At 37.8% G+C, this 14,029-nt stretch overlaps 1 protein-coding gene across 2 annotated transcripts in view; it reads right to left on the bottom strand.

Annotated features, from left to right (window-relative positions):
• The window catches only part of LOC111872935 (S-phase kinase-associated protein 2), a 22,125-nt gene extending 10,783 nt beyond the window's left edge, over positions 1-11,342 (bottom strand). The window contains exons 1-5 of one of the 2 annotated variants that reach the window (XM_023867234.2): positions 11,084-11,342; positions 10,589-10,784; positions 6,122-6,293; positions 3,743-3,966; positions 675-777 (exon numbers count right to left, since the gene is read on the bottom strand). In XM_023867234.2, the coding sequence (XP_023723002.1) occupies positions 675-777; positions 3,743-3,966; positions 6,122-6,293; positions 10,589-10,784; positions 11,084-11,202 (814 nt within the window). In that variant the 5' untranslated portion in view covers positions 11,203-11,342. Of the gene's footprint in view, positions 1-674; positions 778-3,742; positions 3,967-6,121; positions 6,294-10,588; positions 10,788-11,083 lie in introns of both variants that reach the window. The other variant, XM_023867233.2, reaches the window with a different exon arrangement.
• Positions 11,343-14,029: the final 2,687 nt, after the last annotated feature.

The raw sequence follows: 14,029 nt of genomic DNA, 5'->3' as shown, positions 1-14,029 counted from the left end.
AAAATTTCATGCACACTCTGTGTTCCTTCTGGTCGGCCATCTCACTAATTGCCAAAGGGTTGAAACAGGAACGCACACAACAGAGCACCACAGACAAACCACTTAACTCAGACTAACGCCAGCTCACTAACAGTCACGGGAGACCCCCAGCTAACATCACCTAGCAGCACAACTCGTAACTACAAAGCATGCGCGCGCAACAGGTCGGTTCCGGTTATTTTTGGGTCCCCCTTCGTATAGGGAACTTCAAAATTCACAGGAGTCTTGGGATAAGATACAGGAGTCTCTGTCCAAGGTTTCAGAGCTGTGTGTGGATTTTTCTGATCACATACCAAAACCTGCATCTCTACCAAAGAGAACCATCTAGGAGTGCAAATATTATTAACCCCACACTCAGTTATTAGGCCATGTTAAGCTATAAGTCCTCTGATGCCTTCATTCTTATGATCAGCCTATTACTGAAGATAACAGAATGTGTCTTACAAGTGCCCCCATCTTAGAACTGTATTATGTACCTTTTCCTAGGTGGGAAGATGCTGGAAGGGTCAACACAGACTATATCAATCATGTTAAGCTATGTGAGCATACAATTAAACAAGATGAGAAGCTTGCACACTGAAGGGATAGACTGATAGGCAGGGTTCATTTCGCATTGCTGCACAACTTTTCTCTACCTTTTACAGATATGACAGCCATACTCAAGTCCAAATACTGGAGTTTACATGGAGTCTCCCTGGTTAGAAGTGAACAATTACTGAAGAACACAGGATCAGACACCTACAACAAACAAAACAAAAGTTATCCACAGTTATAAATCTCTACACACACAGAAAACTGATATTCTCACTCCCTGAGAGAAAATTTTTTCTGGATCTCCACGTCAGAGAACTCGTCAAGCCATTCATGAAAGTCTCGTTGAGTATAACATAAAATAATGAAAACCATTTCCTTCTTTGAAGGAAGAATATGGGTTACAGAACTTTCGAAACAGAATGCTTGGAGAAATATGTGGATCCATGAGAAATTAAGTAATTAGACTTCTATAGGTCATTTACTAAATGTTCATAAGGTGAAATCCATAGTGATGCATTTTATATATATATATAAATAACCGTTAGTGCATGATAAACAATGAAACAAGAAACAGTGCTGCAGACAAGAGTATAATAAAAAACTTAGAAACGAATCAAAATGTGAAATATACAGTATAAGTCATGGGAAAATGAGGTAACAAAGACAAGAAAAACAGACATAACAGTATCAAGGATGAGACATTACCTAAGAAAAATTCAACAGTATCAGGGAACAACAAGACATTACCTAAAAATAATGCAACACAGGTTATTTAGTATTGATATTGATATATTGATGATAGCGCACTGTTAATATACAATGAGATTAACACACACTAATAAATCATACTTGAAAATTGTATCTAACATAATTATACATATCAATTTTATGAAGATTGACACTAATACAACCAAAATAAAAACTGAGTAGGACTGCGCAAATAATGATGTAAATTTAAATTAAACTATATTATATTTAAGCATCCTGTTGCACTCCATACGATAAATGATATAATGATACAAATTCCGTCCCAAGTGCAAACAATATATTATGTGTCCTTGATCTTGCTCCTCTACACTACATGTTTCGGCCTCAGACGGCCATCATCAGGTGTATAACACTCACGTTGCTGTCACACTGCACCCAGCCCAAAATTTAACATTTAAAACACTTTCCTTGTTATTATCAACATCTACTTCGTTGATATCTGTCTGGTTTGTAGATTATTTTACACACGTTAATTTTGACGTTCCTGTAGTAGCACTACAAAATCTTTAGTTCTAATTTTAAAATCTTTTAAAATTTTTCTCTAAATTTTATTTTAAATTTTAAATTGTTAGGGTTACTCGCCCTATGCCTAAAGTGCTGCAGCGGCTAGTTCTTGTTTCCACACTGTATAAGTGTTATCCTGTGTAGTCTTCCTGTGTGCGTGCCGCTGTTATTCTTTACTACGTAAATTAAACTATTTTAAATATTCTTTTATAACATAACTGTATTATAGATCCATAGTAATAATAATTACAATTCAGTATTTTATAGCTTTAAATAATGTATCACCTGATGATGGCTCCAAGTGAGCTGAAACATGTTTAATTTTAACATAGTTAATAAATACAATTGACACAAATGTGGTGATGAGTAAATTGCTTATTTGTTGTGTGTATATATATATATATATAGTCTAGTGATGTCCCGAATATTGGTCAGAAGTTTACTACTTGAGCCACCTCCTTCCTGGGAGGACACTGTTAAAATTATTCTTGGAGGAAATAGATTGTCAGGGTGTGGACTGGCTAAGAATTATGTCCAGTTGTGGATCTGGGTAATAAGTAAAGAGTTCTGTTGAAGAAATTTAGTTGGTTAGTGAATGGACTGGAGCATATCTTCAGATCACGTGGTGTGGCGTTGAGCCATTGTATGTCAAGACAAGAGAAATTAGCACATTTTATGTTCCGTAAACATAGTCCTATGTTGCCAGTTCCATGACATCGGTAATATAATCCAAGTAAATTTCCTGAGCTACAAATTTTTGACCTGCCATCTAGTATGAAATTGATTGATTTTGTATAATTTATGGCCTCTTTGGCATTGATATGAGATGCTACGTTTAAGTACCAGATTTCTCTCAACATGACTAGAAGGATTAAAATTACTGGAAGGAAGACTAGGCAGTACATGCAGTAGCATAGTTGGTTGAGGTACTGTGCTACAGGCTGTAAGGTCATTGGATATTTCAATTGACCTCATCCTTCTAGTCGCACTATGACCCTGGGGTTGACTCAGCCTCTAATAGAAATTACCAGGAATCTTTCTGGGGGTAAAGAGCAGCCAGCACATAAGGCTGACAACCTTACCACAATCTGTGAGCTGACGGTCTAGAAATTGTTGGAGCCTCAAAGTCTGACAACCTTATGGGCCTCCACAGCCCATCATGGGGACAGCTAGCTTACCTTAGCATATACGTATTTATATACACAACAGGATGCATTATGCTGGACATGCTGCTCATACTGGGAAGACAAGAAATTCATATAGAATTCTTGTGGGAAATCCACTAGGAAAACAAAGGACACAGAAATATAATACTAAGAAGGAAGATGAGTTGGAAGGACGTTTGGATAGACCAGACTTAGGCTCATGTCCATAGTGAGCTCTGATATTAGTTTTATCAAACCTTCTGGTTCTAATACTAGAGAGTTAGTGTTTTATACAATAAACTCTCAATTATCCATGGCAATGGATAGGAGAAGTATTATGAACAATTATGAAAATGGACTATCCAAAGACCTCAAAGTACCCATTATAGATGCTGCATTAAATCCCTAAAATTACTTTGTTATATAATTACGGGTCATACTACTGGTAGCAAGCAGAGAAGCAAATATCTTTCCAACAAAAGAAAAGAACCCTTGTTCAGTGGAAGGTAGGGGCAGAAAGTGTATGTGGAGACCAGTTGTAACAGAGTGAGAAGACTTACAATCTACTGCAAACTGACCAAAGCATTGTTGATACACAGACCTGCTACTGAACCATATATAAGGGATAACACTTATATAATAATGCAAAGCTATGATGAATACCTGCGGGCTTCTGAAAGTCCCATATCTAATCCACACATGGATAACTGACAGTCTACCATAATTCATTACATTTTTAGAAAATCTCTTACTTCCGCCTGGGCCAATCGCAGGATAATGGTTCCTCGTATCAACACATGACCAAGATTTCCAGGATTAAGACTCCTTGATCCAAGGTCCAACCTTGTCCACAGTACTTCATCATAAGCAATTCTTTGCCAGCGTTTACAGACTAGGGAACACCTCACTAGCATATTCTTTGGTAACCATCGGAATATCATGAGCACCATCTCATCCGACAGCTTTAAAAATACATCTAAAACAATAAAACAAACAGGTAAGTTGATATTAATTGTTTAAAAATTTCTAATAAGAAATAAAGAATGAAGCTCAACATTACTGGCCTATATTTTCTGATACAGAATTCATATAAACTGTTAAGAGGAAAAGGGAGGTACTTAGAAAGCCAGAAACATTCTGCGCTTTCAACAGCAGCTGTGGTACTGTTGTTCTCCTTCAGCCATCTCATGATCTTTTGCTGTGCTACTTTCACCTCTTTCCACAGAAGATGGAATGCTTGAAGGTACATCACTTTAAGTGCCTCTCAAAGTTATAATGCAAAATACTGTCATGTGTCTGGGGTTCCGTGACAAATAACTGTGGCGTGTTTGGTTTTGATCATTGAGTTTATTGGACATTACTAACACATGTACACTCAGGTACAATAAGTCACACATTCAGCTATTTCTGGGTACCGAATCCCTCACTCTTGTCTGCATCTTACACCTCTGGTCTTCAGGACTCTCCCCTCAGTTCTGTTCTGTGTCTTAAATTCTGAACTCTGAACTCTTGGCCGCAACACTTTTTATTCCTGCTAAGCGGAGTGGAGAGGAATTACTCCCTTAAAGAGTTCTGTTCTGTCATATACGTGGCAATAGCCCATTCAGAATGTTGTTACCATAAATATGTCTCCAACAGCTCCATCAAAACCCAGGGTAAGAGTGTGTTTCACGTTACCACAGGAATGGTCCCATGAAGCTCCGCCCAGTGGATGCATTGTGGCTTTCAGGCCACTCATCACAGTATGCACTGTTGCGTGACATGTTTAATTGTCACCCAGACAATGATGCAGGAACGTGGCTTCAAGCCTTTGTCTAGCAATGGACACCCACTCTGACTCAGATATTTTGGCTTCTAGGTAGCATGCCACAATATCATGAGTGGTAGCTTTCAGAAATAGTTTCAACAGTTTCACAAATGCTGGCAGAAATATGTACCTGGGGAAGAATAGTACAGTGGAACCTCGCTTAACGAGCGACGTTTCGCATTATGAGTGACAAGAGGGGAAGTCCCGGATTGTGCACTTGCTATATCAGTTTGTGTTTAGCACTCGTTCTGCTAGCATCTTAGTGTCGCTTGTGATCACACATTTTTCCAAACTTGTGTTAAAACATATTATTTGTGATTTTTCTTTGTGCAAAGTTTAATAACTCTTAAAAAATGTCCTGACGAAAAAGCCGCAAAAAGACAGCCATAAGAGAATAAAAATAACTGTAGAAATGAAACGTAAAATAACTGAAAAGCGAGAACGAGATGTGAGCATGGCTGATCTAGCACGCATATACAATCGGTCTACATCAACGATTTGGAGTTGAATTGTGTTTCAGAGCAAGAAGTTGTGGAGGAGAGTTTGTCAGAGGAGGAGGAGGAGGTAACAGCAAAGCAACAATCTTCTGGCGCAATAAGAGAAATGCTGAAAGCACGGGAAACTGTTGCATTGTACATTGAAAAGCATCACCCTAATAAGGCAGTGGCTATGTGTGCTACAAATTTATCTAATGATAATGCTGTGTCACATTTTCACCAAATTTTGAAGCGTCAGCAAACACAAATGTCTCTAGACAGCTTTCTAGTAAAAAAGAATTAGATATGTATCATAAATAATAAACTAATTATTTCAATTTTGTTTTCTGCAAATCGAATTCGCATTCCAGGTTGGTTCATTCCGCATAGAAGAAAAGATGAAGATGATTCACGCTCCTTAACAATGTATATATAATTTTCTTTGAATAAACGTTATACATAAAATTTTTTGAGTATTTTTTTTTGGCATGGAACGCATTATCGTATTTTACATTAATTTATATGGGAAAAATTGTTTCGCTTAACAAGTGTTTCACATTACAAGTAAGATTCTGGAACAAATTATGCTCGTTAAGCGAGGTTCCACTGTACTTTAAAGGCACCTGTATGTAAAATCTTCTTGTTACCATTTGATGTGAGAAATGATTCCTATTCTGGAAAACTTATAAGCTACAATTCCATAATGGATAGTGCATCTCTTCACCTAAATTCACCAGATCCTCCATTAAACAAATGTTCAAGCTTAGAGATTACTCTTTTACCCGATCCATATACATATCAAAGTATACATTAAACACATCAAAATATAAAGTTTTCTCGCTTGTTACCTTCTCCTCTAAGATTCATTGGTTGCTTCCGCCGATAGAGAAAGAAATCTTCACCAAGTTCATCATTCTTTCTATAATCTAGTGATCTGCCTTGTTGACTGGGCTGAAGCCTTGATTCATTGCCATTTGGCTCAGATACTGGTTCACAAAGTGGTGATGACAGCTCAGATTCCTGCACGAATATAAAGAGATTAAGCCAAGAATGGAATAAGTTATTCAAATAAGAAACTGTTATTATCCTGTCTACTTTCCAAGATTCTGAAGATCAGCATATACAAAACACTTTTGGCACACAAAGGTGTGAAATGTGGTCTCTTACTTTGAAGGAATATAAATTATTCCCTGCTGAAAGTAGGGCTGTTAGGAAAATTTTTGGGCCTAGGAAAGATGAAATAAGCAATGTAGGATGTTACAGCGAGAAATTCATCATCTAGTATTGTTACAGTAGTGATAGCTTGGCGTCTATGATGGAAGAGATGAGGAACACATACAGACTCTTGGTGGGGAAACCTGCTGGGGAACATCCACTTCAAAAACAGTGAAATGGAAGAGTAATATTAATATGGATATTTGGGAGATAGGCTAAGAGGATAAGAGGCAGATGGAACTCAAGCCTGGAACTAATTGTAGGTTTTATTATTAACAGCAATGAACCAGCAACTCTGAAAGGCTATCCCAACACTAATGTTTACTACTTGCAGTTAAAGGTAACACTTTTGTAATGAAATACAAACTCTCTTGCATTCCTTATTATGACATTTGAATAATTGCTTATACCATTCATGACAAAAAATTAATCAGTAAATTATAAACAGAGTAATCATGAACCATACCAAAAATATTTTACAAACAAATTACATTTATTTATACAGAATGCAAATCAATCTCGCTCTCACCACAATGTCACAAAATTACTGTACACAAACTTGATTCCTAACCTTTTTCTCTTGTACTTGAAGTGTGCAGATATTTTTGTTCTGAAAACTGTGTTGTCTACTGTTCACAAATTTTCACTTATGAACAATAAGCAAAAATAAACAAAATTACTTGAACATCATTTCTGAGCCACATAACCAAACTGCCCTGTCATAAATGTTGGTTTTAAAATGGGTGCATGACGGTCTTTGCTTTGGCCTTTGTCTTATAACTTGAGACAAGCCAGCATTTTATCAACTTCTGTTCTTGCTGTTCTAAATGTTGTCTTAAGTATTATGTAGATTTGTTGAATGAAGATTATGTCATTAATAGTGCTACTTCCTGCAGCTGCTTTGAGTACAGAATTTCCTAACAGTAAAGCAAGTATAGGCTGAATATTTAACAAGTTCCAGTTCTTCACTGATTGATGTCCTTGAAACATCCTGTCAAACACACTTGTGATGATGTTGACAGTTGACTCGAACCCCCGTGTGAGTAAGAGGCTGTAGCTTTTTATAAGCATCATTATACTTTCTATGGATCTATGGAAAATAAATGTATATGTATGTATGTATGAATGTTCATACCACTCTCGGACTATGAAATAATCAGCAGCTCAGCACACATTTGCAGGTACATAAGACACTGCATTCATCTTCTCAAAATTTCACATGGCTTCAGCATACAACAGACCTATCCAATGACATCTATACCACTAAATGACTAAATGATCTCAGAATATGACAGCACCTCTACAAGTTTAATTCCTGAAGTACTGGGGAACTCACTGTATGAAAGGTTCACTGACGTATCTTACAAAAGGACATTGTTGGTGGCCAATAAAGACTGCACTGCCACGAAAATAAGTGTTAATCTAAAGAAAATATGTTACTATGAGAAAATTCCCTTCACTTGTACAGTCTAGTATAAATACTTACAACATAACAAGGTCTTTACCTGAAATTTCAACAGGAAATTGTTAAAAACATACTTTGCCAAAAATACCCAAACTCATTAACTTCAAAAGTTTTGGAATGACAAGTACACTCACACTACGGTGAAGAAAAACAACATGTTGCTTCTATTCAGATGAAAAGTTTTTAACAAAACTTGTTTATAAAAAGCAACCTTTTTCATAATTACCTAACCTTTTTTTTTTTTTACTCAACTGGACACAGACCACAATGACAATTATCTAGTTCACCAGTTCAAGAAGTATGCATTCTTCAATCAGAGTCAGCTGTAAAAGTGTAAGGGATAATACAAATATGCATCATCATGTTTCAGTATCCTTGGTGAATAATAAAATAAATATCTTTATCATTTGGGGTGAATCAGCTCACTTTACCTACATGACCTTTGCCCTCTAGTTCCCAAACATGACAATGGTATGCATACAAGGGAGACAATATGTTATAGTTCAGCATCTGCCTAGACTACCCAGTCGCAATAACACCAACAATCTTTTGTGTAGCCATACATGGCTGACAACTGATAGACTTTAGAAAATTATGTCTGTCTTTGATAAGCTGAATAAAGTCTATGGTAAATTTTATAGCTCACTTAAACATATCGGACCCATGTTTAAAGGACATTTCAGACTGAAAATTACGTCAGGAATAAGGTTTGAAAGTATGACATGGAGTTTTGAAACAAGGTCTTTCTTCTCTAGTACTTGCTATTATGCCAACTGAAAAATCACATATGTCTCAGCTTAGCAGCACAGTGAACTGAAATTAAAGGTCTCTTGAGATTAGATAATGACAGCTATAGAAACATTTTCAGTTTCAATTCACTTCAAAGAATTTTATCGTAATCAGAAGAAAGTAATATGTTTTATAACATTCAATTCATCAAAAACTTTATTCACTTCAATATTCCATGCTGGCTAAAATTGCCTGTTATAGCAACAACCCTTTTTTCTAATTGCACGTCCACACATGGGAGGTGGCACCAACAAAAAATTTTACATAGGATACACACACGCATAGCTAAAGCTGTCTCATTATACAAGTGTGTGGTGACTGAATTCACTATTGTTATAGCAACTTCATGGCAATGAAAATATTCAGCACAAATGGAACCAACCAAAATATATTCACAAAATTGTTTCAAATACATAACAGTTTATTCAGTAACACAATATTTTGGTTTACCTGTGAAATGAGTTTTACTGAAGATGTCATCCACTCTACCTGTGAGACCTGTCCTGAAATATCTCATATATGTCATGATATTCTATGATGCTAACATTAGACAACTTAGTAGCTGCCTTGGCATGTTCAATTACTGTCATATCTGGTTTATTTTATTATACAGTTTTTGATCAATATTACTTTTGATTAGGTTAGGTCAGTGTGGATATTCAACTGGCTAGTAATAAGTACAAAACTGATACCCATACTTCATCTACAACTTCATGTCTTGAGAGGAGCATCATATGGGTACAATGGTGGGAAGTGGGACGTGTAACTCTTTTATCAAAATTACAGGTTTTTGTGATGGATTTATTTATCCATTTCATCGATAACACTTCAACTTTATATCACCTCACAAATGTGCCTTGTATATCCAGAATTCATTTTTAAATGAGTTCTATTTAGATGACAGAAGGATTAATTGTAATTTGTTATTTAATGGCACTGTTAGTATCAGGACTATGTAGAATGAATAATAGGATAATCAAAGAATACGGAGCTGCTGATGGAATGAAAATTGGCAGGGAAAATCAAAGTCCTTGGAGAAACTCTGCCCCTATGCTACTTTGTCCACCAGAAATCTCATGTGGCTTGACCTAGGATTGAACTTTGGCTAGCAAGGTGGGAAGGCAGTGACATGAAAGAAGCAGACACTGTGAATCCCCTATACAGACATTACATAAATCGTAAACTTTAAGTTTCAAGAAAAGTTGAGGATTATGCAGCTTAAAATACATTCACCTCCATGTTCTGGAATGCATACCATGACATAAAAATGATTAAAGCCAAAATTGTCCCTGTGCTTAATTAAATACCACACCATGAAGGCATATGGGAGAATGGACACAACACATTTCTAACACCAGTACTAGATGGAGGTGAGCTGTCAGTTTCATGCCACAGATGTTTTACCCATGGATCAGGGCCCCTGGTATCCACTGAGCAGAAGGGTGAATGGGACCCAGAACTGGTCTGGGCACTGTGGAAAAGAGAAAAACTCTGCCCCTGCCCAGAACCAAACCCTGATTCCCTGACTGCTCCACCTACAGCCTGATCAATATCCTGACTGCAGATACTGCAATTTCAGGTTAGTTCATATAAAAAGAAACTGAGTTCCCTCTTGATATCAAAGTAAAGTCATCCATATTCTAGATCCTTACAATTCTAATTTGAGATTCTTCTCATAATTGTTGGTGTGGAAATAACCTTTGATGATACTAAATTTAACACCCTACATGGATGCTATTTAAAGTGGGACCTCAGATTAATGTATATTTCTAATGATATGGGAAACATCATATGAAAGTAACTGCTAAATAATACTACTTCTGTGAACATTAAAATACTGAGTAACCTGTTCCAGAGATCTCTTCTGTTTTTTCTGACCATCACCATGTCCTTCATCTTCAAGCATACCAACACCCATATCTTCCAGAATTTCAGGTTCAACGTCAGTTTCTACAGCAGACCAGCGTTTATTGTTGCCGCTCATCACGGACTCCTGTAACTCTTCATCGCTATCTGATATTTTGCTACGTTTGGGGCAAGGCCTGCTAAATTAAGAATAAACATAATTTTGCACACGCTTTCAAACATTTTCTACCTATATACAAAGCAGTAAAAAAAGATCTCATGGCTTCAAGATTTGTCATTACCTTAAACTAAATTGTGTATTAAAACCAGTTCCACATAAATTGCTAATAAAGCTATACATCCCATGCAGAAAAACCAGCATGCCCAGATCATCAGTAGTGTACGATGTATCAGACTACTCTAGCTAAGAAAGTTAAGTAAACATGAATTCCTACGTATAGCTTATTTATTCTAATCAACAAATAATAATACATACCAGTCAGGTGATACAGATTTATCACAATTTTTCTCAATCTCCGCCGTTTGTATCGGCTTCTTCTTCCCACCTTGTTTCATTTTTGGCGGAATCGTGTAAACTATCAGGGCTACCAACATAACTGTGTCTTGTTCCACGATCAATATTAGCACGGATTATTAAAAGAGCTAAGTAGGTCGACAATGCTGGCGTAACTAAAAAATGTTATTTTGGAGTGAGTTCCTGGTTAGGGCCGCGCCATAGCTCAAGCGGTTAGTCGCTGGCGTCGCTGGCTACCCACCGCGGCGGCCCGGGTTCGATCCCAGGTCTGGTCAAGTGGGATTTGTGGTGGACAAAGTGGCGCTGGGGCACGTTTTCTCCGAGTACTTCGGTTTTCCCTGCCAATCTTCATTCCACCAATTACTCCACAATCACCCTCACCTATCATGTGGGGCTCGTACAATAGGCCAGAAGTGGCCTCTGTACAAGGGACTTAGTCCCACCCCACTAGCAATAAAATAAAAATAGTTCCTGGCTACAGATCAAGAGATCCGGGTTCGATTCCCGGCTGTACCAGATTTTCTCTGAGAAGTAGTGGGTCTGGAACGGGGTCCATTAAGCCTCGTGATGATAATTGAGGAGCTCTTTCGAGGAAATAGCGGCTCCGGTCTCGAAAACCGAAATTAACGGCCGTGGGGATTCGTTGCGCTGACCACGCAACACCCTCTGTCCGCAAACAGCAGTAACTATGAAAAGTATTTGGATCTGGGTTATGACATCATGTAGTCTGCTAGAAGTGTATTGATGTTTTTGAGAAACGTTCTAACCCATCTTCAGGGTCAGAGGAATACATTAACAAGAGCATCTCATGTGCATGGCCTGTGATGATTCTTTGAAAGATATGAGGGTCGTACTGAAAGTCATGAGCAACAATTTTTTGTAAAGTAACATGCTTTATTATTGACAAACCAAATACACCACCTCAATCTACAGACCTTTTTTATTTTTCCACATAATCGCCACTTCTTTGTACATATTTCTCCCAGCATTCTGGAAGTTTGAAAATTCCGCTTCTGTAAAATTCCGTTCCAGCCATCTGAAGACACTGACGCACTGCTTTCTGAATTGCCCCCTTGTTTCAAAACGTTGTCCATGCAGCTGATCCTTCACAAATCCAAAAACATGGTAGTCGGAGGGTGCCAGATGAGGGCTATAGGAGGGGTGTGGAAGAACTTCCCACCCCATCTTTGCAATTGCTTCCAATGTGAGGCAAGCGGCGTGGGGGCGAGAGTTGTCATGCAGGATGATGATGTTTCATACCGGACATTTACCACACAATGCATGACGGAGCTTGTGCAGCATCTGGACATAACGAGCAGCATTGATGGTTTGCCCAGGATCCAGGAATTCGGCCAGAATACCCTCTGCATCCTAGAAGACTGTGCCCATCACCTTCGCAGCTGATGGCACTGTCTTTGCCTACTTTTTTGATGGAGAATGCAAATGGTGCCATTCCATACTCTGCCATTTCGTTTCAGGCTCAAAATGGTGAAACCAGCTTTCATCACCTGTCACAATACAGAGCAAAAAATCATCGCCTTCCTGTTGATATCTCTGCAGCAGTTCTGAGGTGATGGCTTTTCGCTGACCTTTGTGATCTTCGGTCAATAACTGTGGGACCCAATGAGCACAAACTTTCCTATAGCCCAAGCTTTCAATCATCTCCTGTACTGCACTGTGCCCTATTCCAAGTTTTTGGGCTATTGTGCCCACAGCCACACGCCTGTCATCTTGAATGATCTCATCCACTCTTTCCTTGTTGCGTTCAGTTGAGGATGTTTGAGGACGACCGCTCAGAGGCTCATCTTTGATGCTGGTGTTCCCATCTTTAAAATGTTTCACCCATCTTCGAACACTGCTCGCACTCATGCACACACTTCCATAAGCATGCTGAAGTTTCTGGTGGATTTCTGCAGCAGGGACTTCCCCTTTCACAAGAAATTCGATGACAGCACGCTGGCAAAACGACATATTGTTGTCAGCCATTTTGTTAGGAGTGATACTGGTCACGTGTTGCGAGCTATTGACGTCACAAAAAACTCAAGGTTAACACAACAGCTGGTTCCACCTACCACCATATTCTCTTTTGTCTGCTGTTCCCAGGTTGCATGCAAAAAAAAATTGCTCATGACTTTTGGTACGAACTATGTACATTTGAAGCAGATAACTTGTTCAGTTCTGGTTGTATTGTATCGTATTGTATTGTATTGTATTTATTAGTCCACCATAGAGCCATAAGAACTTACAATTTCAGCGGATGTAGTTACCGTCAATAAATATATACAGTCAGCCTTGCAAAATTGTTCTTGTCCAACAAATACATGACAGAAAAATATATGAGATCAGCTGTGCAATAGGGCACATTGTCTAACAAAAGTTTCACAACTATGCAAAGTAACATGTTACAATTAATGCAGGAAAAAGTCAAACATAAAATGCAAAAGATCATATATACATAATATTTCTTATAGACCAAAAAGATTACAAAATAGTTAAAAATTAATATCATAAAACTTCTCCAAATTATAAAAACAATGAGAAACCAGATATTTTTTTAAGGTTCTCTTAATTTTTTAGGTGACCGAATCAACTCTTTAAGATAAGAAGGTAATTTATTGAAAATTTTAATACCGGTAAAATATATGCCCGTTTGATATATAGTTAATCTCGAAAGAGGAAAATGAAGATTTTCACCTTGTCTAGTCTTCACATTATGGCTATCGTCATCATCATCATCATCATCATCAGTAATCTGTCAGACGACAGGTCCACAGTCTCTTCCAAAACAATTCCTCCACTTAATGCGATCTAGAGCTTTCTCCTTCAAATGACAGTATCCTCTTCTGTCCCCAAGGTCATCCAGCATCTTCTTACGTCTTCTTCCTCTTCTTCTTGTCACTTCTACCC

This window comes from Cryptotermes secundus, unplaced genomic scaffold (genome assembly GCF_002891405.2).
Source record: "Cryptotermes secundus unplaced genomic scaffold, Csec_1.0 scaffold407, whole genome shotgun sequence".
Classification (NCBI taxonomy): Eukaryota; Metazoa; Arthropoda; class Insecta; order Blattodea; family Kalotermitidae; genus Cryptotermes; species Cryptotermes secundus.
This window is presented reverse-complemented; position numbering and strand designations above follow the sequence as displayed.